The sequence below is a fragment of a genome, unplaced genomic scaffold, assembly GCF_019419815.1.
Source record: "Pyrus x bretschneideri cultivar Hongxiangsu unplaced genomic scaffold, Pyrus_bretschneideri_v1 Contig34, whole genome shotgun sequence".
Taxonomy (NCBI): Eukaryota; Viridiplantae; Streptophyta; class Magnoliopsida; order Rosales; family Rosaceae; genus Pyrus; species Pyrus x bretschneideri.
Window position 1 is genome coordinate 1,352,039 of NW_025999657.1, and position 27,779 is coordinate 1,379,817.

At 39.2% G+C, this 27,779-nt stretch overlaps 2 protein-coding genes across 2 annotated transcripts; one reads left to right on the forward strand and one right to left on the reverse strand.

Annotated features, from left to right (window-relative positions):
* The first annotated feature begins 12,127 nt into the window (after nucleotides 1–12,127).
* LOC103959067 (H/ACA ribonucleoprotein complex subunit 4) lies at nucleotides 12,128–14,661 on the forward strand. The gene is made up of 2 exons (XM_009371405.3): nucleotides 12,128–12,284; nucleotides 12,788–14,661. Exon 2 carries the CDS (start codon nucleotides 12,791–12,793, stop codon nucleotides 14,495–14,497), a length of 1,707 nt encoding a protein of 568 aa, XP_009369680.2. The 5' UTR covers nucleotides 12,128–12,284; nucleotides 12,788–12,790; the 3' UTR covers nucleotides 14,498–14,661.
* A 1,581-nt stretch (nucleotides 14,662–16,242) lies between these two features.
* Nucleotides 16,243–25,995, reverse strand: LOC103959066 (lon protease homolog 2, peroxisomal). Its single transcript, XM_048591530.1, has 17 exons — nucleotides 25,681–25,995; nucleotides 25,215–25,327; nucleotides 24,979–25,087; nucleotides 24,491–24,660; nucleotides 23,853–23,944; nucleotides 23,107–23,286; nucleotides 22,919–23,002; nucleotides 21,786–21,913; nucleotides 20,985–21,186; nucleotides 20,695–20,901; nucleotides 20,174–20,304; nucleotides 19,664–19,877; nucleotides 19,155–19,457; nucleotides 18,603–18,797; nucleotides 17,695–17,940; nucleotides 16,900–17,001; nucleotides 16,243–16,681 (listed from the first exon to the last, which is right to left on the reverse strand). The coding sequence occupies exons 1-17, from the start codon at nucleotides 25,785–25,787 to the stop codon at nucleotides 16,598–16,600; spliced, it is 2,667 nt and encodes an 888-aa protein (XP_048447487.1). The 5' UTR covers nucleotides 25,788–25,995; the 3' UTR covers nucleotides 16,243–16,597.
* Nucleotides 25,996–27,779: the final 1,784 nt, after the last annotated feature.

Below are 27,779 nucleotides of genomic sequence, written 5' to 3' on the forward strand. Positions count from 1 at the left end.
ATTTTTTTTTTCTTCAGATTTTCTTTTTTGAAAACATGATCACTTAGAGGATGCAGAAAGATGAACGGTTCAGATTGTTAATATTACATTCAGAGTTTTACCATTAGTGAAAATATAGCTCAAAGTTTATAAAGTTTCTAGAAACTATATAACATCAACTCATGTTTTAGTTAACCGTAAATATAGGAATGTCATACCAACGATCTGAATAGTTCATTTTTCTACATCCACTAAAAGATCACTTTTCAAAAATGAAATTCGATGAGTAGAATAAAGTGTAAACGACAATTGACGGTTAAATTTAAATCAAAGGTTTATGGATTTTGGTGTCAAATTTCAAAGTTGATCCCTTCACAAAAGTTGTAAAGCTTGTCATTACGAGTAATTGTATTTTTCACATTTTTCACACCTCTACAATAATTTTTATTAATTTTGCACTCAAATAAAAAACACTATTCATGAGATTGGGAGGGTTTTACAAATCTAAACGACCATGTAACCATTGCCTAAACGTAGAGGATGCAATCATGAGCGTCTATATATGCTTTCACATTTTTCAGATTTATTCATTAATGCTTATGAATTTTATTCATTTTGAACTCCTTTAAAAATATTATTCATGAGGGTTTGTATGGTTTTAAAAATTTAAACGACAATGTACCCATCCTCAAAGCGTAGAGGATGTGATTACGAGTATTTGCATGTTTTTCACATTTTTCACACTTGTAAATTAATTATTATTATTGTTTTAATGTGTTTGGTTTTTAAATTACTTGATATTTTTATTTTTAATGTGTTTTATAATTTTTTTAAGAGATACTTTGGATGCAGTCCCTAGTCCCTAACACTCTTTGACTAAAACCTTAATGCCATTCAAAGTTTGATCAAAGTCCATTGACTTTATACACCTCATTATATTACTATTAATATTAATATTTTTATAGTTTTGACATTAATTGTTTGATATTTTATGAGATTTATAATCCTATAAATTTAAAATCCCTTATTATAATACTATTAGAAACGGCTACAATAAAAAAATTCAAACATTTTGATTGAATAAATGGATAAAAACTATGCAACAATAAGAAATAATAAATGGCAAAAGAATGTATCCATAGTGTTAAAAAATTGGTACATTTCACATATAACAAAGTGGTACATTAATTGACACACCTCGACCGAGGCCAGGGCGTGCTGGCCGTCACGTGAAGGTGACGTAACCATGTGCACAGTGTGGAAGCTAATAAAATAGTAACATAAAAGTACGAATAATTAAAAACTAGCATACATAAGGTAGAAGTAATAAGTGCTAGCGTAAGTGAGACACAAATTCAGAGCAGAAAGCCTAAAGCAGTCCAAACTAAAATAGCGTTACAACAGTGCACCCGAAGGTGGACATACGCTGGTGATCGTCTGTCAGAAATGCCGGGAAAGCCCTCTGGAAACCACCAAACCAACTGAACAGCTAGAACCTGGAGGGGCGCAAAACAAAAGCGTGAGTGGGCAAAAACAAAGCTTTTCGAAAACCATTTCAAAAACAAGATTCTAACCCCTCGCCGTAAAACCTGTATACTTCCCAGAAAATAACATATGTACGTATATATAGATACGCCAATCATGCTCAAGAATATGCCATACTAAATCTCACGATGAAATGCAAGTGCTCAGGTATAAATCACATCAATAATATATAGTCTAGTAGCCGGAGTCACCTAACGTGACCTGTACGGCTGCATCTAGAGCTCAAATCTCAATCACAATAACTAAACTTGCCCACGAGTCGGAACCACCTAAAGTGGTCTGTACGACAGGCCTGGGTGTAATACATATAAACGCTCTAGTGCTACGATCACGTGAAGGCTGTGCGAATAATCGCGGGTCACCTACGAGTCGGAACCACCTAAAGTGGTCTGTACGACAAGACTGTGCACCTAACTTGGATCCAAGCTGAGCGTGTGGTGCGGGAGGTGAACAACACGTGAAGGACTGTGCCCTACTCTGGGCGGGAGCACTAACACCGAGGGTGCAGGTTATGAGCTCTCTAAGCATCATTAATCACTACTGAATTATAAACATGAATAACACTTACCTGGCACTTACCTGTGCATCCACAGCACCAAATATGCATATGTATATAAATATATATGCCCAATAATGCAACTAATAATGCATAAACGACGATAATATAATGCATGGCATATAACTAATAAACATTTAATTCAACTTCTGGGAAAATATAAGTATATAGGTATATATGGAAAACCAAAAGCCCACTCACTGATAAGTGGAGGGGTCGTAGCCCCCCTGCCTCGAGTGACCACGCTCGTCCTCAGGATACGTCTCACCTGTATGCGAAATAGCTATAAAAACGTTAATTTTAAAGTACATAACCAAACTTTCGAAATAACTTCTCATACATTGCTCAAATGGGGCAAATGAATATACCAACGTGCTTTACTCGACCTCAGGATCACACCCAAATTTTTAGAAAAATTTTTCACCGCCGCACGCGCCGGCCACACGCAGGCACGTGCCTGGCACGCTGACGGCGTCAACTGACGCCGTTAGGAATATTCCGTTAGTTCTAACGGATTCCGTCAACGGCGTCAAGAATATTCCGTCAAACTTGACGGAATATTCCATCTCCTTCCCCGACGAACCTTCGGCGACGTTGCCGGCGCCGGAAAACTGGAAAATCTTAAAACTTCAATATCTCCGTCGTTTCTCAACCAAATTCCACGATTTAGGTACCAAATTGAAGCCTAGAACTAGAAGAACATAACCATACAACTTTTAAGGGCTAAAAACCACGAATTCTCACCTGTCCAAACCACCCAACTCCGGCCAACTCCAAATACAGTGATCCCGACGTCCAATTCCTTCAAACGAACTACTCCGAGCCTCCTTGGGACCTCACCAAGCTATCTACAAGCTTCATTTCCCCTAAAACGTGATAAATCACGTGTTCATGAATAGTACCCCAAATCGGCCATTGTGAAATCGACGTGAAAACGTTGGAGTTCTTACCTGAAAATGGTATGGTTGGACTCGTACGAGTCTCACGAGCTCGAATATGTACTTAGTTCCTTCGATCTGTGGAGGTTTGATGAGTTTATGGGTGTGTCCGTACGTTTTCAAAGGAAATGGAAGGGAAAGGGACTCGGGACAGAGACAGGGAAAGGAGGAAACAGTGAGGGTGAGTGTGGGGAGGAGTGTGGTGCAAAATCAGCCACACCAAGCCAAAAAGAACAACAAAAAAAATCACGCTAGGGGTAAAACTGTCTTTTCACGTGTACGTTTCGATATTCCCGGGACGGGCTGTCACAACCTACCCAACTTATTAGAATTTCGTCCCGAAATTCAAAACAACCAAACACAACCCCTAGTGACCAAAGAACAACCTAGGATACAAATCCCTCATCCGATCTTCTGTTTCCCACGTAGCTTCCTCCACGGAATGATTCATCCACAAAACTTTCACCAAGTTCACCGTCTTGTTCCTCAGAACCTTTTCCTTCCAATCTAGTATCGTCACTGGTTCCTCATCATAAATCAAGTCTGGATTAATCTCCAAGGACTGCGGAGGTATCACATGAGACGGATCAGCAACATAATCTCGAAGCATGGACACGTGAAACACGTTATGCACTCTAACCAACTCTGGAGGCAACTCCAACCTGTAAGCTACCTCACCAACTTGCTCTGTGACCATGTATGGTCCAATGTACCTGGGACTCAACTTGCCTTTCTTCCCAAACCTCACAACACCTCTCCACGGTGAAAGTTTCAGAAATACCGAATCTCCGACCTCATACGCTCTGTCCGTAGCATGCCGATCTGCTAAACTCTTCTGCCTGTCCTGGGCTGCTTTCAGGTTAGACTTAATTACCTAAACATTTTGAGTAGTCTCCTCAACAATCTCCGGACCCACTAAGACTCTTTCTCCAACCTCTGACCAACACAACGGTGTGCGACATGCTCTACCATACAATGCCTCAAATGGCGCCATGCCAATACTCGAATGAAAGCTGTTGTTGTAGGCAAATTCCATCAAATCCAACCGCTGGTGCCAAGCATCACCAAACTGCAACACCGAAGTTCTTAACATATCCTCCAAAGTCTGAATAGTTCTCTCTGATTGTCCGTCCGTCTGAGGATGATACGCCGTACTGTAAAGTAGTCTCGTACCCAAAGCTTCTTGAAAAGCCACCCAAAACTTAGATGTAAATCGTGGATCACGATCCGAGACAATACTCACAGGGCCACCATAGTACTTCACAATCTTAAAGACAAACAACTCCGCTAAACGACTCAAAGAATACTTCTCTCTCATTGGAATGAAATGTGCCGACTTAGTAAGCCGATCAACGATCACCCAAATGCCATCAAAACCATTATGTGTACGCGGGAGTTTGTACACAAAATCCATGGTAATATTTTCCCATTTCCACTCTGGAACGGGAAGTGGCTGCAACAACCCAAACGGCTTCTTCCTTTCTGCTTTAACTTGCTGGCAAACAGCGCACCTACTCACATACTCAGTTATCTCCCTCTTCATACCCGGCCAATAATAAAATGGTCGAATGGTATGATACATTTTAGTAGCTCCCGGATGCATGGCATAAGCCGAGATATGTGCTTCATCGAGAATTTCTTTCTTTAAATCCAAATTATTTGGCACGAACATTCTACCTTCCTGCATCAACATGTCATCCGAATCACGAACTCTGAGGTCTTTCCTCCTCCCTCGATCACGAGCTTGAATTAATTCCTGAGCCTCCCTATCAGCCACCTGGGCTTCACGTACCCGATCAACTAAAATTGGCCTAACTTGAAAATTAGCAAGTAAAGCCACATCTCGATCTTCTGTTTCTAATCTCACTCCTGTAGAACGCAAGTCCGCCAAAAGAGGAATACGACTCGCATACAACGCATTAATGCGGCCCTGAGACTTCCTGCTAAGTGCATCAGCAACTACATTTGCACGACCAGGGTGATAATCAATCGTACAGTCATAATCACTGAGCAACTCCATCCACCTCCGTTGACGAAGATTAAGTTCCTTCTGAGTAAAAAGATATTGAAGACTCTTGTGATCTGTAAAGATTCTACATTTCTCTCCATAAAGGTAGTGTCTCCACAACTTCAACGCAAAGATAATAGCAGCCAACTCCAAATCATGTGTAGGATAATTCAACTCATGAGGTTTCAACTGTCGCGAAGCATAAGCAATCACCCTACCATGCTGCATTAACACACATCCCAGACCATTCAAAGAAGCATCACTATAAACCTCGAAATCACCACTATCGTCCGGGAGTGCCAAAACTGGTGCATGAGTGAGACAATGCTTCAACTGCTGGAAACTCTGCTCACACTTATCATCCCACTCAAATTTAACATCCTTCCTCGTCAACCTCGTCAGTGGTAAAGCAATCACGGAAAAATCCTTCACAAACCGTCGATAATAACCTGCTAAACCAAGGAAACTCCTTACCTCAGTGACGGTTCGCGGTTGCTCCCAATTCTCCACAGCTGCCACCTTCTGAGGGTCCACCAAAATACCCTGAGCAGAAATGACGTGCCCCAAAAACGCAACTTGGTCTAACCAAAACTGGCACTTGCTAAACTTAGCGTACAATTGGTGTTCCCTCAACCTTTTCAACACCAAAGTAAGATGTCGAACGTGCTCCGCCTTAGACTTCGAGTACACCAGAATGTCGTCGATGAAAACAATAACAAACCTATCCAAATATGGCTGGAATACTCGGTTCATCAAATCCATGAAAGCAGCTGGTGCATTCGTCAACCCAAATGGCATAACCAGAAACTCGTAATGACCATAACGAGTCCTGAACGCCGTCTTAGGAACATCATCCCTATTAATCTTCAGCTGATAATATCCGGATCTCAAGTCAATCTTGGAGAATACACAAGCACCTCGAAGCTGATCAAACAAATCATCGATACGTGGCAAAGGATAACGATTTTTAATCGTCACCCGATTCAATTGCTTGTAATCAATACACAGCCTCAAAGTTCCGTCTTTCTTCCTCACAAACAATACTAGAGCTCCCCACGGTGAAGTACTAGGCTGAATAAAACCCTTATCCACTAATTCCTGCAACTGAACTTTCAATTCCCTTAACTCAGCAGGTGCCATACGATATGGAGTCAAGGAAATAGGATTCGTACCTGGAAGCAACTTAATAGTAAACTCCATGTCTCGATCTGGTGGTAAACCAGGCAAATCCTCGGGGAAAACATCGGGAAAGTGTCTGACTACTCTCACATCCTCAACTCTACTAGGAGGAGCCTCATCCAATACCACATGAGCTAAATACCCCTGGCAACCTTTAGATAACAATCTAGTCACTCTCACAGCAGAGACAACGCCATGTCTCACCCCACTCTGCTCACCCACAAAAGTAACCACAGGTAGTCCAGGACGATGGAACGTAACTATTTTCCCGTAGCAATCAATATTGGCACGATAGAAATGCAACCAATCTGTGCCCAGAATCACATCAAAGTCAACAATATCTAACGAGATAAGATCAGCTGGCATAACAACATTCTCAACTATCACTGGACACCCTGGGTACACACGATCTACAATACATCTCTCCCCTCTAGGCATAGCGAACTCTAAATCATACCCTAGAGGTGTGGGGCGAGGTTGCGTCACTTGAGCAAATGTATGAGAAATCACCGAATGTGTAGCACCACAATCAACTAATACTCTAGCAAAGTAACCAAGTATATTTAACGTACCCATGATCAAATCCGGATTGTTCGGAGCATCCTACAGCGAAATATTATGAATACGCCCCTGGGTCTGCTGTCGTCCACCGCGACCTCTGCTCGTCCGACCACCGCGACTCTGAGTACCACGCCCCTGACTAGGCTGACCAGACTGCCTCGAAGACCCCGCACTACTCGAAGCAATCTCACCCTGCTGAAACTGTCCTCCCTGAAACCACTGAGAACCGCCTGCTGGAGCTGGAGGATACGACATATAGCCGCCAGAATACTGAGGATAACCACCCTGGGAATAGGGGTCCTGGGGATACTGATACTGTCCCGGGGCATAAGGAACAGCATCACCCTGATAGTGATAGGCACCACCTCGACCTGCCTGCCCATAACTACTCGGACCCTGAATCTGCTGGATAGGTGTAGGTGGCGGCAAGAAAGTCTGCTGCGGCTTCTGCTGCTGACTCTGGGGACAATTCGCTGCCCGATGTCCCATCTGCCCACAAGTAAAACAACCACTACTGCCACGCCTACACTCACCAAAGTGCCGATTATTACACCTGCGGCAAAGTGGGGCCCTACCTCGGCCACCATCACCCTGTCTCTGGCCTCGAGCACCACCAGCAAACCTACCTCTACGTCCCTGACCAGTGGCGCTGAAACCACCGCTAGAAGAGCTAGAACTCGTACCACCCCTCTTGAAATTCTGAGTCCGACGAGGCCCGAGCGACGCTTGACCTTTACCCTTATCATCTTTCTTCTGATTACCATTCTTCTCTTCCTCATCACTCTCGCTCGACATGTTTTCTGAATCCTCAACTCTCAGCAGAATCTCATAGAAGTCTTGGTAAGTATCACAATGAGTAGTGGTCACCATCGAACGCCATTTCTTCTTAGTGCCTAAGCGAAAACGACGAAGCATCTCCGCCGGATTACCAGCAATCTCAGGATGATAGCGAGACAAATCCGTGAACTTCCGATAGTACTCATTCGCTGTCAGCTTCCTCTGTTTCAACTCAGTAAATTCCTACTTCTTACGATCAATGTACTCAGGGGGCACAAACCTTCTCTTGAATAAATTTATGAAAACATTCCAATCAGTCTTCTCAGCTGGAGTCAAATGACGAAGTTCCTGCTCCCACCAAGTTGCAGACTCCGAACCCAGAAACCACGAGGTCGTCTCTACCCACTTCTCGACAGGAAGATTCCCCTGATTATTCAGAACACGAAAAGTCTTCTCAATGTGCTCTAACCATCGCTCTGCACCCTCATGACCCTCATTACCTTCAAACTTATCCAACTTCAAATTATACATAGTCTCCAAAGGAGTCCTCTGGGGAGGGCGGATCGCCGACTGAATAGCTGTAGCAATAGCTTCCCCCAGCTGAGCAATATCGGGGAAACTAGGCTCAGCAGAGCGACGTGGTTCCCGACGAGGCGGCATAATTCTGACAGAAGGCACCAAAACCATTAGAATACTCACAAAAGTACAGGACTGCCAAACCTAGGCTCTGATACCAAACTGACACACCCCGACCGAGGCCAGGGCGTGCTGGCCGTCACGTGAAGATGACGTAACCATGTGCACAGTGCGGAAGCTAATAAAATAGTAACATAAAAGTACGAATAATTAAAAACTAGCATACATAAGGTAGAAGTAATAAGTGCTAGCGTAAGTGAGACACAAATTCAGAGCAGAAAGCCTAAAGCAGTCCAAACTAAAATAGCGTTACAACAGTGCACCCGAAGGTGGACATACGCTGGTGATCGTCTGTCAGAAATGCCGGGAAAGCCCTCTGGAAACCACCAAACCAACTGAACAGCTAGAACCTGGAGGGGCGCAAAACAAAAGCGTGAGTGGGCAAAAACAAAGCTTTTCGAAAACCATTTCAAAAACAAGATTCTAACCCCTCGCCGTAAAACCTGTATACTTCCCAGAAAATAACATATGTACGTATATATATATATATATAGATACGCCAATCATGCTCAAGAATATGCCATACTAAATCTCACGATGAAATGCAAGTGCTCAGGTATAAATCACATCAATAATATATAGTCTGGTAGCCGGAGTCACCTAACGTGACCTGTACGGCTGCATCTAGAGCTCAAATCTCAATCACAATAACTAAACCTGCCCACGAGTCGGAACCACCTAAAGTGGTCTGTACAACAGGCCTGGGTGTAATACATATAAACGCTCTAGTGCTACGATCACGTGAAGGCTGTGCGAATAATCGCGGGTCACCTACGAGTCGGAACCACCTAAAGTGGTCTGTACGACAAGACTGTGCACCTAACTTGGATCCAAGCTGAGCGTGTGGTGCGGGAGGTGAACAACACGTGAAGGACTGTGCCCTACTCTGGGCGGGAGCACTAACACCGAGGGTGCAGGTTATGAGCACTCTAAGCATCATTAATCACTACTGAATTATAAACATGAATAACACTTACCTGGCACTTACCTGCGCATCCACAGCACCAAATATGCATATGTATATAAATATATATGCCCAATAATGCAACTAATAATGCATAAACGACGATAATATAATGCATGGCATATAACTAATAAACATTTAATTCAACTTCTGGGAAAATATAAGTATATAGGTATATACGGAAAACCAAAAGCCCACTCACTGATAAGTGGAGGGGTCGTAGCCCCCCTGCCTTGAGTGACCACGCTCGTCCTCGGGATACGTCTCACCTGTATGTGAAATAGCTATAAAAACGTTAATTTTAAAGTACATAACCAAACTTTCGAAATAACTTCTCATACATTGCTCAAATGGGGCAAATGAATATACCAACGTGCTCTACTCGACCTCAGGATCACACCCAAATTTTTAGAAAAATTTTTCACCGCCGCACGCGCCGGCCACGCGCGCCGTTAGGAATATTCCGTTAGTTCTAACGGATTCCATCAACGGCGTCAGGAATATTCCGTCAAACTTGACGGAATATTCCATCTCCTTCCCCGACGAACCTCCGGCGAAGTTGCCGGCGCCGGAAAACTGGAAAATCTTAAAACTTCAATATCTCTGTCGTTTCTCAACCAAATTCCACGATTTAGGTACCAAATTGAAGCCTAGAACTAGAAGAACATAACCATACAACTTTTAAGGGCTAAAAACCACGAATTCTCACCTGTCCAAACCACCCAACTCCGGCCAACTCCAAATACAGTGATCCCGACGTCCAATTCCTTCAAACGAACTACTTCGAGCCTCCTTGGGACCTCACCAAGCTATCTACAAGCTTCATTTCCCCTAAAACGTGAGAAATCACGTGTGCATGAATAGTACCCCAAATCGGCCATTGTGAAATCGACGTGAAAACGTTGGAGTTCTTACCTGAAAATGGTATGGTTGGACTCGTACGAGTCTCACGAGCTCGAATATGTACTTAGTTCCTTCGATCTGTGGAGGTTTGATGAGTTTATGGGTGTGTCCGTACGTTTTCAAAGGAAATGGAAGGGAAAGGGACTCGGGACAGAGACAGGGAAAGGAGGAAACAGTGAGGGTGAGTGTGGGGAGGAGTGTGTGGTGCAAAATCAGCCACACCAAGCCAAAAAGAACAACTACACAACAAAAAAAATCACGCTAGGGGTAAAACTGTCTTTTCACGTGTACGTTTCGATATTCCCGGGACGGGCTGTCACATTAATAAATAAGAATGGGTACATTATAAATAAATTAGGGCACAAATAAAAGATTAAAAAATTATGAGTACAAATGAAATTTAAAAAAATATAGGTGTAAAAAGAAATTAATACATGGGTACAAATTAAAACTAAAAAGAAAATACTACAAATTTTTTTTTAAAAAAAAAAGGTTGCAAATTAAAAGTGGGTACAAACTAAAAATATAAATATATGATACAAAGTTTAGCCATAATAATTTTTTTATCATTGATTAATTATACAATGTCACGTGATGGTAAACATATGGGCACAAATACAAATAAAAGTTTAAAAATATGGGTACAAATTAAAACGGAAAGAAAATTGGTACAAATTAAAAAAAAAATTGCAAATTAAAAATGGGTACAAACTAAAAATAAAAATATATGATAAAAAATTTAGCCATAAATATAAATATACTAATTCTAACATTTTTAACACTAAAGGAATATATTTTATTATTGAAATAATTAATGATGTTATTAATACCCAAAGACCTTGATCAAAAATTAAAAATGAATAAGGTTTTAATCAATGGAGTAACAAAAGGAGGGATAGGAACCTAATTTCTTTTTTTTTTAATCTCACTATTTGCCTATAGTATTCTATAAAAATAAATAAAACTTAAATTTTTAAAATTTATAATTAATAAACAATATATACACATCCACTTATCTATTGTATTTTATAGTAAGTTTTTTTAGTAAGTTTAAAAAATTAAAATCCAACAGGATTCTCTTCGGATCTTTTTGGTGAGCATCTTGTGCATTCGTAAATTGTGTTCCGTAAATCATGCGGTCAATTTTTGTCAGGTACTGTTTATATTTAATTTTAAATAAAAATATTTAAATGATTTCTGACCACACGATGCACGATGAACGGATATGATTCATGGATCCCTGGGATTCTCACAAAGAGGATTTGGACGCAATTAAAATCATCAAAATAACCTTTTCCTTATTGTGTCGAAACAGGTTACCCGCGTGTCACTCTCGTGTAAACCTATTAAGGACCTGTTATTAACGGGTTCTTATCGTGTGACTCGATAACGACCCAATAAGTTATCGTGTTGATCCGAAACCTATTATTTTCGTGTCGTTTATGTATCGTGTTAACAGATCGTATAAAAAATTACCAGGTCAAATGTTATTGTCAATTATTAAGACAGTAATTGCCTTTGTCTAATTGATGGTATAATTATTGCCTTAGTAGGGTAAATTTTTTTTTTTGGTTTTTTTTTTTTTTTTTTTTTTGTTTTGAACAAACGAAATTATATACAATAAGGGGTGGGGAAGTGAGCTCATGTTTTATTATGGACTAACAATAATGTGATTCAAATTTTTTTTTTACGAAAATCAAACCTAAAACCTCTTACTTACAAATAAAATGAAATATTATTAGATCGCAGGATAAGAGGCTAGTGGGATGGAGTTTCTCTTAATAATTGTTTTTTTGCCAAATGATAGATTTTATTAGATTAAATGTTAAATTAATTACCGAAGAGGTTCGAACCCATATTATCATTCAAAAGCTCAACACATTTTCATCATTGTGGTAAACAACCACTTTAGGCTAAAAAATTATTTCACCCAATGAATTATGAAATCAGAAGTCGAAAAGTCCACTTTACCCTCATATGCATGGTGTAGAGCACTAAGGCCGTGTTGACATGATTGTCCTTTTCCTCATCGAAAGGTGCTTTTAAACCCCCGATTAGGGTTTTAGAAGCCAAGCGAAGAGTGAGTGAGAACCGCAGACGCACAGGGTGGCCGCGCTCTATCTCTCTCAACCGTCTCAGTCCCTAGGGTTTGCTCGCAGCCGGAATCAAAATTCAAAGGTACTCATTATCTCCTCGACTTCTTCCAGAGCTTCATAATCATTTTTCAAATTTTTCGTATTTCTGCGCTTGTTTCATGTGTTCGTACGACAAATTCCGAAGCTTTTCTGAGTTTCGTATTTCAGTAGCTTTTACATTGCTGAAAATATTAAGGGGTTTGATAGATGCTAAGAGTAATCTGTTTGCATAAACAAGTTGGAAACCTAATCACTGTTGTGGGTTTACTGTTATGATTGAGGGATGCTCTGATTTCATGTAAATTTTAAGCATAAATTTCTTATTTTGTGTTTTAGAAGTTATGGGGTAGGAGATATTGTTCATGTGCTAGCCAAACATGCTGCTGCACCGATAACTATTGTATATTTTATATATTATGTGTATAGGAAAGGTATTATCACTGAGCATGTTTTGTACATCTGTTGGGGTACCTGCTGTTTGTGGTTTGTTGGGTCTTTTTTTTCCGAGAAAAAATTGAGCGATATTTTGTTCTGTCTAATGTGCAGGAAATGGTTTCATCTGATGATGACCGATTGGCCACTGAGGCTGTGGAGAAAGTGACAGATTCAGAGAAGAAGAAGAAGAAGAAACATAGGGACAAGGCCAGCGATTTGGACAAAGACTTCATGATCAAGCCCCAGAGCTCAACTCCCTCCTTGGACACCTCTCAGTGGCCTATCCTTCTTAAAAACTATGACCGCCTCAATGTTCGAACTGGACACTACACTCCTCTACCCTCAGGGTTTTCCCCCCTTAAGAGGCCTCTTGCTGAGTACATCCGATATGGTGTTCTCAATCTTGACAAGCCTGCAAACCCCTCGTCGCACGAGGTTGTTGCTTGGATTAAGCGCATCCTTCGTGTTGAGAAAACTGGCCACAGCGGTACCCTGGATCCTAAGGTTACAGGTAATCTCATTGTCTGCATTGACCGAGCCACACGACTTGTCAAGTCCCAGCAGGGTGCAGGGAAAGAGTATGTTTGTGTTGCCCGCTTGCATTCAGCTGTGCCTGATGTTGCCAAGGTGGCTCGGGCCCTTGAATCCCTGACTGGGGCTGTCTTTCAGAGGCCACCTTTGATATCAGCAGTCAAAAGGCAGCTTAGGATTAGGACCATCTATGAAAGCAAGCTTCTTGAGTATGATGCAGATAAACATTTGGTTGTTTTCTGGATTTCTTGCGAAGCAGGAACCTATGTGCGTACGCTCTGTGTGCATTTGGGTCTGCTTCTTGGTGTGGGAGGTCATATGCAGGAGCTTAGGAGGGTCAGGTCTGGGATCATGGGTGAGAAAGACAACATGGTCACAATGCATGATGTCATGGATGCTCAGTGGGCTTATGACACTAATAGGGATGAGAGTTATTTGAGGAGGGTCATCATGCCTCTTGAGGTTCTCTTGACTAGTTATAAGAGATTGGTTGTCAAGGACTCAGCAGTGAATGCCATTTGCTACGGTGCCAAGTTAATGATTCCAGGGCTGCTCAGGTTTGAGAATGATATCGAGGTTGGAGAGGAAGTTGTGCTGATGACTACCAAAGGAGAAGCCATTGCATTGGGAATTGCTGAGATGACCACTGCTGTGATGGCAACTTGTGATCATGGTGTGGTGGCAAAGATTAAGAGGGTGGTGATGGATCGGGATACTTACCCAAGAAAGTGGGGATTGGGACCGAGGGCGTCCATGAAGAAGAAATTGATTGCCGAAGGAAAATTGGATAAGCATGGGAAGCCCACTGAGAATACTCCGCAAGAATGGATGAGGAATGTGGTTTTGCCTGTTGGTGAGGATTCTATTGTTGCAAGCACTGCTGTGGCAGAGGAGACCACTCTCACAGACAAGGAGAAGAAGGATAAGAAAAAGAAGGACAAACATAAGGATGAAGAGGAAGCTAAGGAGGGGCGTAAGCGCAAACTAGAGGATGCCACAGAGAGCCCTGTTCCAGTTCCTGCGAAGAAAAGCAAAGGCGAAGAAGTTGAACCTGAAGTTGAGAAGTCAGAAAAGAAAAAGAAGAAGAAAAAGGACAAAGAGAATGGCACCGTGGATAATGTTGAAGCTGGTTCACCTGAAGCAGAAAAGTCTGAGAAGAAGAAGAAGAAAAACAAAGACGCTGAGGACAATGGTACTGTGGCTACTGCCGGCGCTGCTGATGGCGAGGCTGATAAGAGTGAGAAAAAGAAGAAAAAGAAAAAGGGTAAAGCAGATGCAGAAGAAGTTTAGAGGACTTAGGATTAGAATCTTTAAGCGGCAGAACTTTTGAATGTATGCCTTTCTTTTATTCCATCTACAATGAGAGTTTCCGTAACTGACACTGGAATTTTCATCTCATATGTGTAATTTTAATCGATTTTCCGCAGTACTAGTTTTTGTGGTTTAGCTTTTCATTGCAGGCTGTTTTTACTTGACCAAGTATTTTCAATTCATCGTTTTACCTGTTTCCTTTGCTTGTTTTCAATTCATCGTTTTCCCTGAAAATGGAAAGTATGAATGAAAATACAGTTGCTATATGGTTTCTGGAGTCTTAACAATTTAGTGAAGTTACTGGTTACAGTTCTCTGCCTTTTCAGAGTGACCCCAACCTAGGCAGCATCACTGACCGAGTCGAGCAAACTCATGGATGCAGGTATGGCTTCAGCTCCTAATTTGGTTTCAGCTTGGTATATTTTCTCTGTTTTTCTGTTGCACTGCTCTTGAAAAGACATTTCGTTAGCGAGAGCGTTACCTTAGAGTTAAAGAAGCTACCGGTAATAGATGAAGCTGATGCGCAATTTGCTACCCTGCTTAAGACTAGTTCAGTAACTTCGAATTGTCAATTCCGTTAGTTTTGGTTGTCCAAACTATGTACAAATTTGCATCATTATCTTCAAGTGATGGATTAATAGTTTGAACGACGGCAGATTAAGGCTCGGAAAGAAAGCCCTCATCCGTGTTTTGGTGATCAGGATTCTTACCAGCCAGACTTAAAAAGTGACGCATTATACAAAGAGTACCAAGATAAGACGATCTTTCCGTTCGTTATTCTACTTACGTTAATCAGTATGTGTTCTCGTTTGTGATTGGTTTTTTATCTTACCATTGCTTTGTATTTGTAACTTTCGAGCAGGTACATCAACCCTTTGAGTATTTTCACTTGTGGAACATTAATTTTGTGGTGATCCTCCCAACTCTTAACTAGTTGCGTTATATGTGTTTTTTGCACTGCAATATGCATCGACTATGCTCTAAAAGATTTAGTACTTAAATTATGATGTTTTATGTAATGATGTTCCGAGAAATTTACGATAGTTTCACCATATTACTAGTAGTTGATGTTGGCGTGAATATCTTATTTGATGAGAGATTTTATATGTTGACTGTATTTTCCTATTATATGAAACTAGGGTTTATGGAGTAATACGAGTTTAAGATTCCTCCCCACATTTGAGAAGAATAATACATCTGAATTATTTCATAAACCGTAAACTCATATTATTCCAAAAACCCTAGTTCCATATTTTAGCATGCTCTCAGAGCAGAGATCCTGGGATTTTTGCTCTACTTCAACACACGTAAACTAAACCCTAAGGATTATGGGAGAGGATCTTCCAACGACCTTACTGACAAGGGAAGCCATTCGATGAGTCCGATGATTTCACAATTTTTCAATGAATCCAATGCCTTGGCCAATTTTTCGTGACTATAAAAGTAGTTCATGTACTGTCCCATCGTCGAACTTGGTGGGAGCCACTGATCATACATGATCTACTGCTATGATCCATGACTCTTCCGTTGAAGACTCTTAACGAGGCTAATCTAATAATATATGCTCCCTTTTTTCAGGAACGATGCAACCATGAAAATACAAAGAAACACAATAAGTTGAAGGCGTAAATTTATGTTTATTATGTCGTACGCATGAAATGGATTCATCACCTTTCAAGTATCAGCCAACACGACCTTGTTTCGATGTGTATCTGGATATCGGGTCGGGTTGATTTTCTTTGCTCCATTAAACAAATAATATTATAACAAGAACAGAGAATTAATTTATAATTACAAAGGCTTACTCAGAAAATAAAAACAATTGACAGATAAATAGCATGGAGAGGAGGAACAGAGGTACAGATGGGCGCAAGAAAAATTTGGCAGTTTACGAACAGCTGAATTCCTATTATCCCAGGGCCACGAATTTTTATAGCGATTCACAATTTCTTCGGTCTTTGCAGCCAAAGGCAGCGCTGCGGGACAAACTGGAAGCTGCATGTCATGTGTAAACGGCAACCAGCTAAGGCATTTCAATCACACGAAAATGCATAAGAAGATCACCCACAGCAAAGCCTGTCATAACTTTGAGTGCTGTCTCCAGGGACATCCGCCTTCAAAAGCCTGCTCTAATACATCTTCCATTCGCTTTGCTAGTATTATCTGTTACGGGAAAATTCACAGATTATGTCGTTGATCATAATCACATATCACGTGTCCAGAAACCAAACACGGTATCTACAGGCAACAGCTGAGTATGCAATAAAAGCAAGCTAACAAGCTATGGAGATAAAAAAAAAAACTTAATAAGCTGGCCTCGATGAATTTTACATCACACACATAATTGAGAAACACCTTGCTGCAAATAAAACCAAAATTACCTCAAGACCAGAAAGAACAGCCGACGGTACATCAGTTAAATCCTTCAGATTCCTCTCTGGAAGAATGACTCTTGTAATACCACAACGGTGGGCTGCCAATACCTGTAGCAATACAGATTCAAATGATCAAACAAAGCCTCTGGCTCATTACTGATGTACCAGAATATTATATGCATTAGCAGAGAATTTTGCTTCAATTTTCTCACCTGTGGCTTGAAGGTTCCTTTAAATATTATACAAGAAAATCGTGCTAAAAGTGTTTTGGGAATGACACAAGTTTCTCGAAATAAGCTTAAAAAGTTTCTCAAAACAACTCTGAAAATGGTGTAAAATGTTGATGATCAAGAAAACCAATGACAGAACAAATGAGAAATAAGCACATTTCAAGAAACCTGTGTTATTCCACTTAGCTAAAATCCCAATCAATTTTCCGTCAAACATCCACTTACCTAGACGACGGTTATACAAAAAGATATTAAAATGGAATGACTATAGTAGTATATAGCCTGGAGATTATAAAAATGACAGTACTAAGAAAAGTGAATCTCTGTGCCAAACAAGTTTGATGTACAGTATAATACTTGTATATGAAAAACAAGGTCACATACAAGGATAATGTTAAATGCCCAACTAGCAAACAATTCAAAACACTTGACAGCAGTAATCGTATAAAAGCATGAATATGACTAGATCTAAAAACCCTTCAGTTCATACAGCATGTGTTATACATGCAGACAGACTTACATAGAGAGTCACGGATTATCATAATTAGATTGGTGCATGAGGTGAGTATACCTTGTCCTTGACACCACCAACAGGTAGTACGAGACCCCTCAATGTCATTTCTCCAGTCATTGCTGTATCTGCTCTTACTCTTCTCTGACAGAACAATGAAACCAGTGCTGTTACCAGAGTCACACCTGCTGAGGGTCCATCCTTCGGTACAGCCCCAGCAGGAAAGTGTATATGAACATCCCGACCCTCCAAAAGATTGGCTGCCTCAGCTGTTGCGAACTTAAGATCTTTTGCCCTACCTCTCACCTGAGACATAAGTAAAATCCTCAGCATCAATCATTATAAGCCAACATTTACAGAGCAGAAATTGTAGCATCATGGTTGATGCATACTGTTTTATATAAATTAAAAAACACTATATACTCTGTGCACATAGGGATATACCAAGTTCAAGGAATACAGATTACAACATTTTTCTATACTAACCAGTCCCAAAAACCGAAGTAAATCTGACGGGATGATTGGGATCTCAACATAAATGTCTGTCAGTAACGAAGCATTCCGATTTTTTTTTTTTTTTGGAATTTTCAGATTTAAGATCCCGGATTTGATTTTGTTGTGCCAAAATGGGAAGCTTTCGGATTGAGTTGGTCAGAATCAGAATTTCCAATCTAACTTGCTTCTATGTTCCTCTTCTTTTTCATTAAAGTACAACTATGATTACCTTACACAATACCTATTTGAAAGATTAAACCCAAATGGCAAGAATAAGTGCAAGTCATGTGACTGAAACAAAATGGATAACAACAGTAAGTTGAGTGCCGTTATTATCTCTTAGTTGTCTTAAAATGGTGCATGAACAATTCAAAATTATGACCATCGAGTCACCACCATTAATGTTTGACTCATCATGAAGAGGAGTATTAATATTTCAGATAAATAAAATTAATTTAGAAGAAACATTTTACCCATGTCAATGCTATTTGTGCTGATTCTTTGATAACATCTCCAAGTTGACCAGTGAGATGCAGTTCACCCTTTCCCCCCATTGCTGTGGCCTCCACAAATTGAACCTCTCCACCAAAAGCAGTCCAAACAAGCCCAACAGAAACACCTGGTGTTGCAACTCGTTCTGCAGCTTCTTTGTCATCAAACCTTGGAGGCTGCATTACAACACAAACAGACAACCTCAGAAACTCTTAAGCAATAATGACAAATCAAGCTGGCATCTCTTGGGGGATATGCGTATGTCAAGCTGAAAAATTAATACATGGTAAAACCAAGATATGTTTATTATAAGAAGTATTCCTTGAGCCCAAAACTCGCTCCGAAAGTATCCTACATATTCATTTACATATAAATTTTGACATTGTAAGACTTGTCAAAATGGCATAGTACCCTGATTGTATCAAATCCATTGACAAGTCAAACTAATCGAGTTTCTAAATTACAAGCAAACACTATGCTAAGTCCAATTATGAAGTAACCTTTCTTAATGATTTTAAAAAGAGAATAATTACCCCTAATACTTTCTCCAGCATATCCTCATCCACAACCAATGGCGAATCAATCTTGAAAGTGCTTGTTATCTCATGCTTATTCACACCCATCGGAATAACCTCCATTTCCACTTCAGCTCCATCAGCAAGTCTGTTTTCGAGTAGTGGTGAAGCAAGCGAGTGCACATCTTTCCTCAGAGGGACAGCTTGTTCTTGCTCTGCAACTTTTACCGCAGCTGCACGAGCCAAGGCAGCTAAGTTTCTCTCCAGATTCCGAACACCAGCCTCCCTAGTGTACCCTTGAATGATAAGTTTCACCATGGCCTACCACAGTAGACAGACAAGTTTCAATATGATATTTTCATAAACCAACATTGATTAGAAATGTAACCGTTGTTTTGTGAGTTGTGACATAAAACTTGATTGGAAACTAGAAAGAGGGTGCCTATTTTCAGATCTAAAGAAAGAAACTATTGGAAACCACAAGTTCAAACACCATTAATACTTGACACAAATCGGAATAAACATACCTCTGGGATTCTAAGAAACTCAGAATTCAACCCATGCTGATCAAGAACTCGGGGAATTAAATGGTGCATGGCTATCTTCAGCTTTTCTTCGGGTGTATATCCAGGCAGCTCAATAACTTCCATCCTGTCCAAGAGTGGTGGGGGAATCGGCTGCACCCTATTTGCAGTTGCCACAAAAATCACCTTTGAAAGGTCGAAGGGAACATTCAAATAGCTATAGGACTTGAATTAAGGAATTGTGTCAATATAGAAACCCTGTTTGCAATGTTATTTGGTAGGGATTTAGGGAAGGCAGCATCCTTCTTTTTCAAAAAAAAATATAAAAAATTATGCCATTTAAAAGTAAGCAGCCATGTAGCAGGCCATTTTGATAGCAACTATATCTGTGTTTTCTGCAAGAGTCGAGTGTAAGATATGCATAGGCCAAACCCAAATCCATACAGCACGAGGACTTTTTCAGATTAACTAAATAAATAATCAGACCTAAATAAGGTATAAAGAACAGGATACTGATCATTGAATGTTTTATTTTGCTCAGGATCAAGAACCTCCAGTAGAGCTGAAGCTGGATCACCGCGCACATCAGAACCTGTCTTGTCAATTTCATCTAGCAGCATGACCGGGTTGGAAACAGCTACTTTCTGATATACATCATAATTGAGAAAAAAATTAGTGCAAGTCCTAGTACATCAATCCTATACTTGGCTGGGTGTGGATATGGATAAGCGGTTTTTGTTGTGTCCAGTAATGACTAAGCCACATACAAAAAGGAGAGAGCACAAAGGAGGCTTCTTCAATTCTGAAATTTGTTTGCCTAAAGGCAGTGATGGTGATCCGATAGACAAACATCATCACTTATCAATTACAAAATACTGTATTTTGTCTTCTTTTTCTTGGCCGGTTCGATACCCTTAGAAGATAGCATTTTGTTATAAGTCGTGACTGACCATCAAAACCATCACCATCCCTTACCAAGCATATGAATATCACACCACAAGTCCATGAAAATGTTTACTTGGACGAAATTATACCTTTAATCCATCAATGAGCCTACCCGGCATGCTTCCAATGTATGTCCTCCTGTGTCCTCGGATATCAGCTTCATCCTTTACACCACCAAGGGATATGCGTATAAATTTTCTGCCCAAAGCAGCAGCAATAGATGATGCCAAAGATGTTTTTCCAACACCAGGCGGGCCAACAAAACACAACACTGGGCCTCTGGCATCTGGTTTGAGCTGCAACACACACATAACCACCATATTAACATCAAATATTTTTAATAAAAAAATAATCAGACAAAAACTAAACAATTAGCCACCTTGCGAACAGCCAGATATTCAATAATCCGCTGTTTGACCTTAGTTAAACCATAGTGATCACTGTCAAGACGTTCTTTTGCAGCCCTTAAATCCAATTCATATTCTTCACTGGCCTTCTGCCAGGGAAGATCAGCAAGAAGCTCTAGGTAAACACGTGAACTATTATATCCAGGTTGTTGGGGCTGCATCTTTTTTAGCCTCCTGAAACATGAGGGGAAAATAAAATAAATAAATGAATGAGATCCCTCTAAACTCTAGAACTTGAAGTACAAGGCTGTGTACTAGAAAACAACAATGAAAGCAACCACTTTTGGACCAACTTAACAAAGTCCCAATTTTTTTTTTTAAATTATATTACCACTGACACCCAAGAATTAGTGGCCCCAGATATTTTGCGTAAAGCTGCATATTTCAAAGTGGCTTCAGATTTTAAAATGCAATAATATACACTGACTGATATCCTCTTCTTTACTGAATACCATAAGAACAATATATTCAAAACAACTTTAACACACCAACATTGGCAATGATGTCAGGATTATATAATACTGGGCACCAATTACATTGTCATCATTCCCTTTTCTCCAAAACCCTTTATGTCAGACACTCTCTGTAAGAGGATGGTAATCATATCTTCCTCGACATGGAAAAAAAAATGCCGAAGTTAAGATTACATCGAAGTTCTAGTAGTAATACCAGTATCTGTAGTACGGAAAATTTTGTTGGAAAAACAAAAGGACAAAACTACTTGCACACAAGAACACAGTAACCCTTGTTCCTTTCTTCTAACCAAATCATACCTCAGCTCTCTCTGTGCGTGCTTCCAGATGTTTGAAGGCATTCCTGAACTTTGCATCTTTCTTTCCAGAGCAACAACATCGTCTTCATCGTCATCATTGTCGCCAAGCTCCTCTTTTATAGCTCTCATCTGCAATACATTTCAAAAGTAGAAAGGAATTGGAACCATCAGCCAACTAAATGATAGAAGAGAACAGTATGCGTCTCCAATTCAGAGGAAGGTTTCTTTAGATATTTCCGAAAACATTCAACATGCGAATCCACCTAGGGTAAGTATTTTCAATATCCATATCCATCAAGGTCCATGATATAAACAGATATAAATACAAAATTAATACATTGCAAACCTAAGAGAAAAAAAGGCACTACCTATAACTAAGTAAAAATTAAAAAGTAAATTTCATCAACTCAAGCAGCCCGACTTTCCATGAACTGCAAAAGATGACTTGTATCCTTTACAACCTTCCCAGGGGTATACACATGAGAAATCAGAAATACCTCTGAATATATTTTTCTTTTTAAAAAATAAAAAATAAAACCTATTTGATAAGAGTCCTCCAGCACTACAACAAATTGTGCCAATCCTAGACATTTTTACATGTGCATAATTAAAGCTAACCTATCAAGTGAAAAATAATTACATTTAGAATCTGTTAAACCTTGAGAAGAAACACACAGTAAATTAGAAAACCATTCCTTCATTCTCACAATTCTTTGATTTTATTTAAAAGATCCCTTGTTAAATTTAAACATCATAAAAATGTGAAGGCGACTATCTTGACAGATAAGCTATTAGGTTGGTTGAGGAAATTATAACTATTAGGCCCCAGCATCACCACAAAACTAGCACATTCACCTTCATTCATAAATGACTAATTTACCAAAAAAAAAAAAAAAAAAAAAGGTTTAATAGTTCCCATAAAGATCAAAATTTTCACAGTAAAATTCTAACCGAATTTCTTATTTGTTCCACCCAAAATTTTCTATGGCACTTCAAACAGAACAAAACGACTGAACGCTACCAAAAGTAAATTTTAAAAAGAATATAAATAATGAGCACAATACTTTTTATCACTCAATAATGAGCATCAATATTTAACTCTCAGAAAATCAAAGCTGATGTGAGAGTGCAAACCTGCTGGCGCAAAAGAAACTCTTTCTGCGATTTTGATAATTGACCCTCAACTTTTTGCGTAATCTTCTCTGCTACATGAATAGACTGTCACAAGGTAACACCAACATGACTGCTTAAAAACTCGAGGAAGTGTAAAGATGATAACAAGTGAACATGCTAAGCATCGGCACCAGTGAATAAACAATTACCTGCAAATGCCTGTCAACTAGCTCAGTAGCTTTGGAAAGTCTTACTTTCAGATCAACTGAATCCAACATACACAGTTGCTCCTCAAAACTTATCTCAAAGCTAGCAACAAATATATCTGCCAACTTGTGAACCGGAACTGTCTCCAGAAGAACTTTTGTTCTTCCTCCGGTCTTTTGTTTCTACAAGCACAAAATGAAAACGAGAGTTACTGATTCAAGTAATACAAGGTGACATAGTGTTTTATCAGCAATATGTAAATATGTATATAGATATCTTATGTCTAACAATATCAATATTTTGCAAGAATCCAAAACATAAAGAAGCCCAGTTAATGCTCAACCAAATCAAGGAATTTCAGGCAAACGATATTCCCTGCAAACCTTAAGCATGAACCACAACAAAAACCGAAAATACCATTTTAAACACAAAGGATTGTTCAACCAAAGGCACGCAGCCTCACAGCTTGAAAAGGAGGTTAAATTTTTTAAGAGAGGGTAATATCATAATAGGTATTAGGGTATATACCATAATATGTATTTGTGTGTCATGCTTTTGTAGTTTCCTATTGATAGTCTGATACATATATGACTTATTATTTTGAAGAAATTTGGCATGATAAGCCTGCACAACTCAAAACTATATAAACAAAATTACACCGAAGTAAAAAAAGGATAAAAAAAAAAGGCAAGACTCTTGGTATCCATGTAATTTTATTCACTGAATATGCAAACATCACAAGTATTACCTGCTCAAGAACAGAAATCAGCTCCGTAGCAGTTGCTTTGAATTGGCGAGATAATGATATGAACTCCGGATCTTGCTCCACTTGCTCCATTTCTCATGAAGATAAGAAAGATAAAACAACTCAACATATTGGTAGATAAGGGCACAAAACTCATCACCTAAGATTCTACATATAATGTGATAATGATAAACTAATCACAATCATAAATCTTAGGGACAACACCTCAAATAAACCACAAGATACACTCAGGTCAACACATTAGAAGAAACGAGGAATCTACATATGTTAAGGATAAAACATTGAAAAAATTGTCGATTGTTTAAAGAGGAAAAACATAGTAACCAATGATATCTAACCAGCTCTAAAAAACTTTCAGAAACACCCCTAGTCATGGAAAACACACTGCTAATGAACTAATGAACCGGGAACAAATACATAAAGAAATGTGATATACGTGGCAGAGGTTACATTAAACAAACACTTAAGATCGGAAGTCTGAAGACAATTACTTGTTACTGAAACAGAAAAGAAAATTCAAACCAAGGAAACAAGAGCTTGAGACCATATGTAGCAAGCCGACCAATAAACCCTAATATCTTCTACCAAAAACAAGCCCACGTACTAAATTGATAACATACCAGACTTTGTCATTTCAAGTGGAGATATTCGTGCAGTATAATATGTTCCCCTTGTGCTAAGTTCCTGGACGTTGAATCTACACAAGCCTTCAAGGACAACTACATATGTAACCCTCCCACTTGGCTTCTCAACTCCTCTTGAGAGATGTAAAGCCCGTGCAGCAACTCCCCTAAGAGTATAAACAAAACTTATTATCAACATAATTACTTTACAAACACAATCACAAAATCACCGAATGGAAAACTTATGAATAAACGAACAGAATTAAGCACCAAAACAGAAAATCAGTTAAATGTAGAATGATCCAGAAAAACGCATAATGGCCCATTCAAGTGCTAAAGGGCAATTAAACTGACTGAAATAAAGACAGTCACAGCACATGACATGATTAGATGGACCACCGCGTTATCTGTAATGTTAATTTGTGGTCCCACAAAATAGAAACACTTTCCAATGAATAACAAAGTAGATTTTGATTCAAGTATACCTTGTATGCCAGTGAATAACTTCCTGCTGATTTTTTCCATCTGGCCTGTGAGAATCGGAAGTACCAACTTGAACTCTAGAGCTTCGTTCACCAGAATCACTGCCCACACCTAAAATTAGGCAAATTCCCAACAAGGCAACAACAGCAACAGCAAAAGAAAACCTCTTAGATTTGATTTTCCAATAACCATAGGCATCCACTCATCTGTATAGAATAGAGAAATAAGCAGAAATCACCTTGAGACAACACAGGGGCCACTGTTGCAGCCTCGGCAGCATCTCGAACGGGAAGAATACCAATTAACCCCTTCTCTTCGCGCTGCCATAACTCTTGCTCCACCAATTTGACACTACGTTAATCAAATTCCCCAATTTTGTCAATTCCATAATCCAGCAATTAGAAATTCACAATTCCACACCCATATAATGATCCATTACATAGAAAAAGGAAAAGGGAAAGTTGGAATTTGAGATTAATACTGGCAAAATTGAAGAACAAAATACGCAACACTTTTGGCAGCAAAGAGTAAACGACGCGGTTTCGGCAACCAAAGAGCATGAAAAGGAGCATAATTTCCAAGCAGGCAGAGTAATTGGAGAGCTATAAGGTTAGAGCTGAGCTCAAACAGCTACAATTCAAGTGCATACAGCAGGAATCAAACAGAAAAAACAAATCGATCAAAAGAGTTAGGCTCAAAGGCACCTGCTGGGGGAAGTGCAGCGAATTCGAATGATGGCGCCGGGTAAGAGGACCTTGTTTCGGAAAGGAAGGATGCCGAGGCGAGTGGGAAGCTCCACCGATTCCGCCATCTTTGCAATTTGCGCACAGAGAGAGAGAGAGAGAGAGGGAGAGAGAGGGAGGGGAAGAAGGAGAAGAAGAAGAAAGGAGAGTCAGAGGAGGTAGAAGAAGAAGGGAAGGTGGTGAATGCAATGTGTGTGGGTTTGGTTTTATTCAGCTTTTTCCTATGTTTGGTTGGAAGATTCTGGTGCGCTCGCTCGCTCTGATTTTTTATTTCTTCGAAACCGCGACGGCTTTGTTTTCACCTTCCTTTTTCTTCGAAAGCGCGACCCTACTTATCTCAAACAACAAAAGATAATCCTAAAACTATGTTGCCCAATAAATTAGGAAATGCACAATATTAGAAATCTTGAAATGTGTTTTTCTTTTATACCTAATTTGTATCCCTACAAATCTAAAACTTTCAAGTTTGTGCCACTTAGTATTAGCCGTCGACTAGTGTTCTTCTTCATTTGTAAGTGAGTTTTAGGTTCGATTCTCATGAAAAACGAATTTGAACCATATTATTATTAAGTCATTATGAAACTTAACTCGCTCTCACACTTCTTAATGTATATAATATCAAATGTTAAAAAGAAAAAGAAAACACTTTCAAGTTTGTCAGACCTGAAAAGACGATTTTGTTCTTCTTTTATATTTGAATATAAAATTAATAAAAATAAATCACGTTGACGTATCAATTAAGCATGTTTGATATATTGATTAAAATTTGATGGTATGATGATTGAATATTGACAAACAGTTCCGAACTTGAGTGGCTTTTGAAAGGTAACATTCTAAGATTATTTTTAAAGGAAAAGTTCAAATGTTCAAATCAACATTAACAGTAAAGAAAAAAGCAACAATAATGTTTTTCATTCGATAAGCCAAATCTGATATGACATGATATAGATTAATATATTTCTCCCTTGCTACCAAAATTAACAGCAACTTGAAACTGTTTTAATTAATTATTAAATGCATTTATTGATTAATTAATGGGAAGGGGAATAGTGTTATGTCTGTTTTGATTTAGACTGGGAATTTATATTAGTTTAAATGGGCAATGACCTTGCAGATGTATCGAATTGCAGCTTCAACACGCATGGCAGCTTCTTCGAATTTGACTGACAAGCCTGCAACACACATCTTGTAGCTTCTTCGTATTTGCAGCTTCAAAACACGTATCTTGCATCAGGTATTTCGTATGACAAGCCTTATGATTATTGAATTGGATTTCTATTTTTTTATACTTTCTGTTAGTGCAAAATTGGCAATTCTTGACAAAATGTCTGAGTCTGTAATAACTTAGACTTGTTAAATATTTTCAATTGTAATTGTTTAAGTCTAAGGATGTCTCTCACACTTCGATGCAAAGATGTTACGTAAACAAGATACTTATTCAGGTACGTTTGCACGCATGCATTCAACTACATTCATTTGTTATCTCATGTTATTGTAGTTAGAATAGGACTCTTGACCATTGTGTGTTTTCTCTTTTAAATGACTTATCCTTTCTATATTAATTATTAAAACACACTTTCAAAGAAACAATCTGATTGCATTGAGACTAATCTGATTGCATTGGAACTTATCGGTTTACATTGGGACTTATCTGTTTGGATGTTGGTAGGAGTCATCTGATTACATGGATTGCATTCTTATCGGTTTGAGTCGGTTAGTGCATTAAGCTTTTATAAGAGTTGTTAAACTCTTGGAAAAAGTGAAGCCGCATATGCATGTTTTTCTTTGATTATAGATTGGCAGCAGCTTTGCGTTTTTAAAAGAAAAAAAATTAACTTTTAAGTGGCTGCCATATTGTGGTTTCTATAGCAATTGTTTTTGAAAGAGAAAATATTATTTTCATGCTAGTTTCATTTGTTTTATTGAATGTCAATTATGAAAATGTGCCGTGTGATTTTCGTACTTGATTGTTTTCCAAACAAACACTTCATCATATAAACACTCTGCATGATCGAGTTAGTGTCTTGCAAAGTTCGAGGAAAAGATGATTGACGATCGTG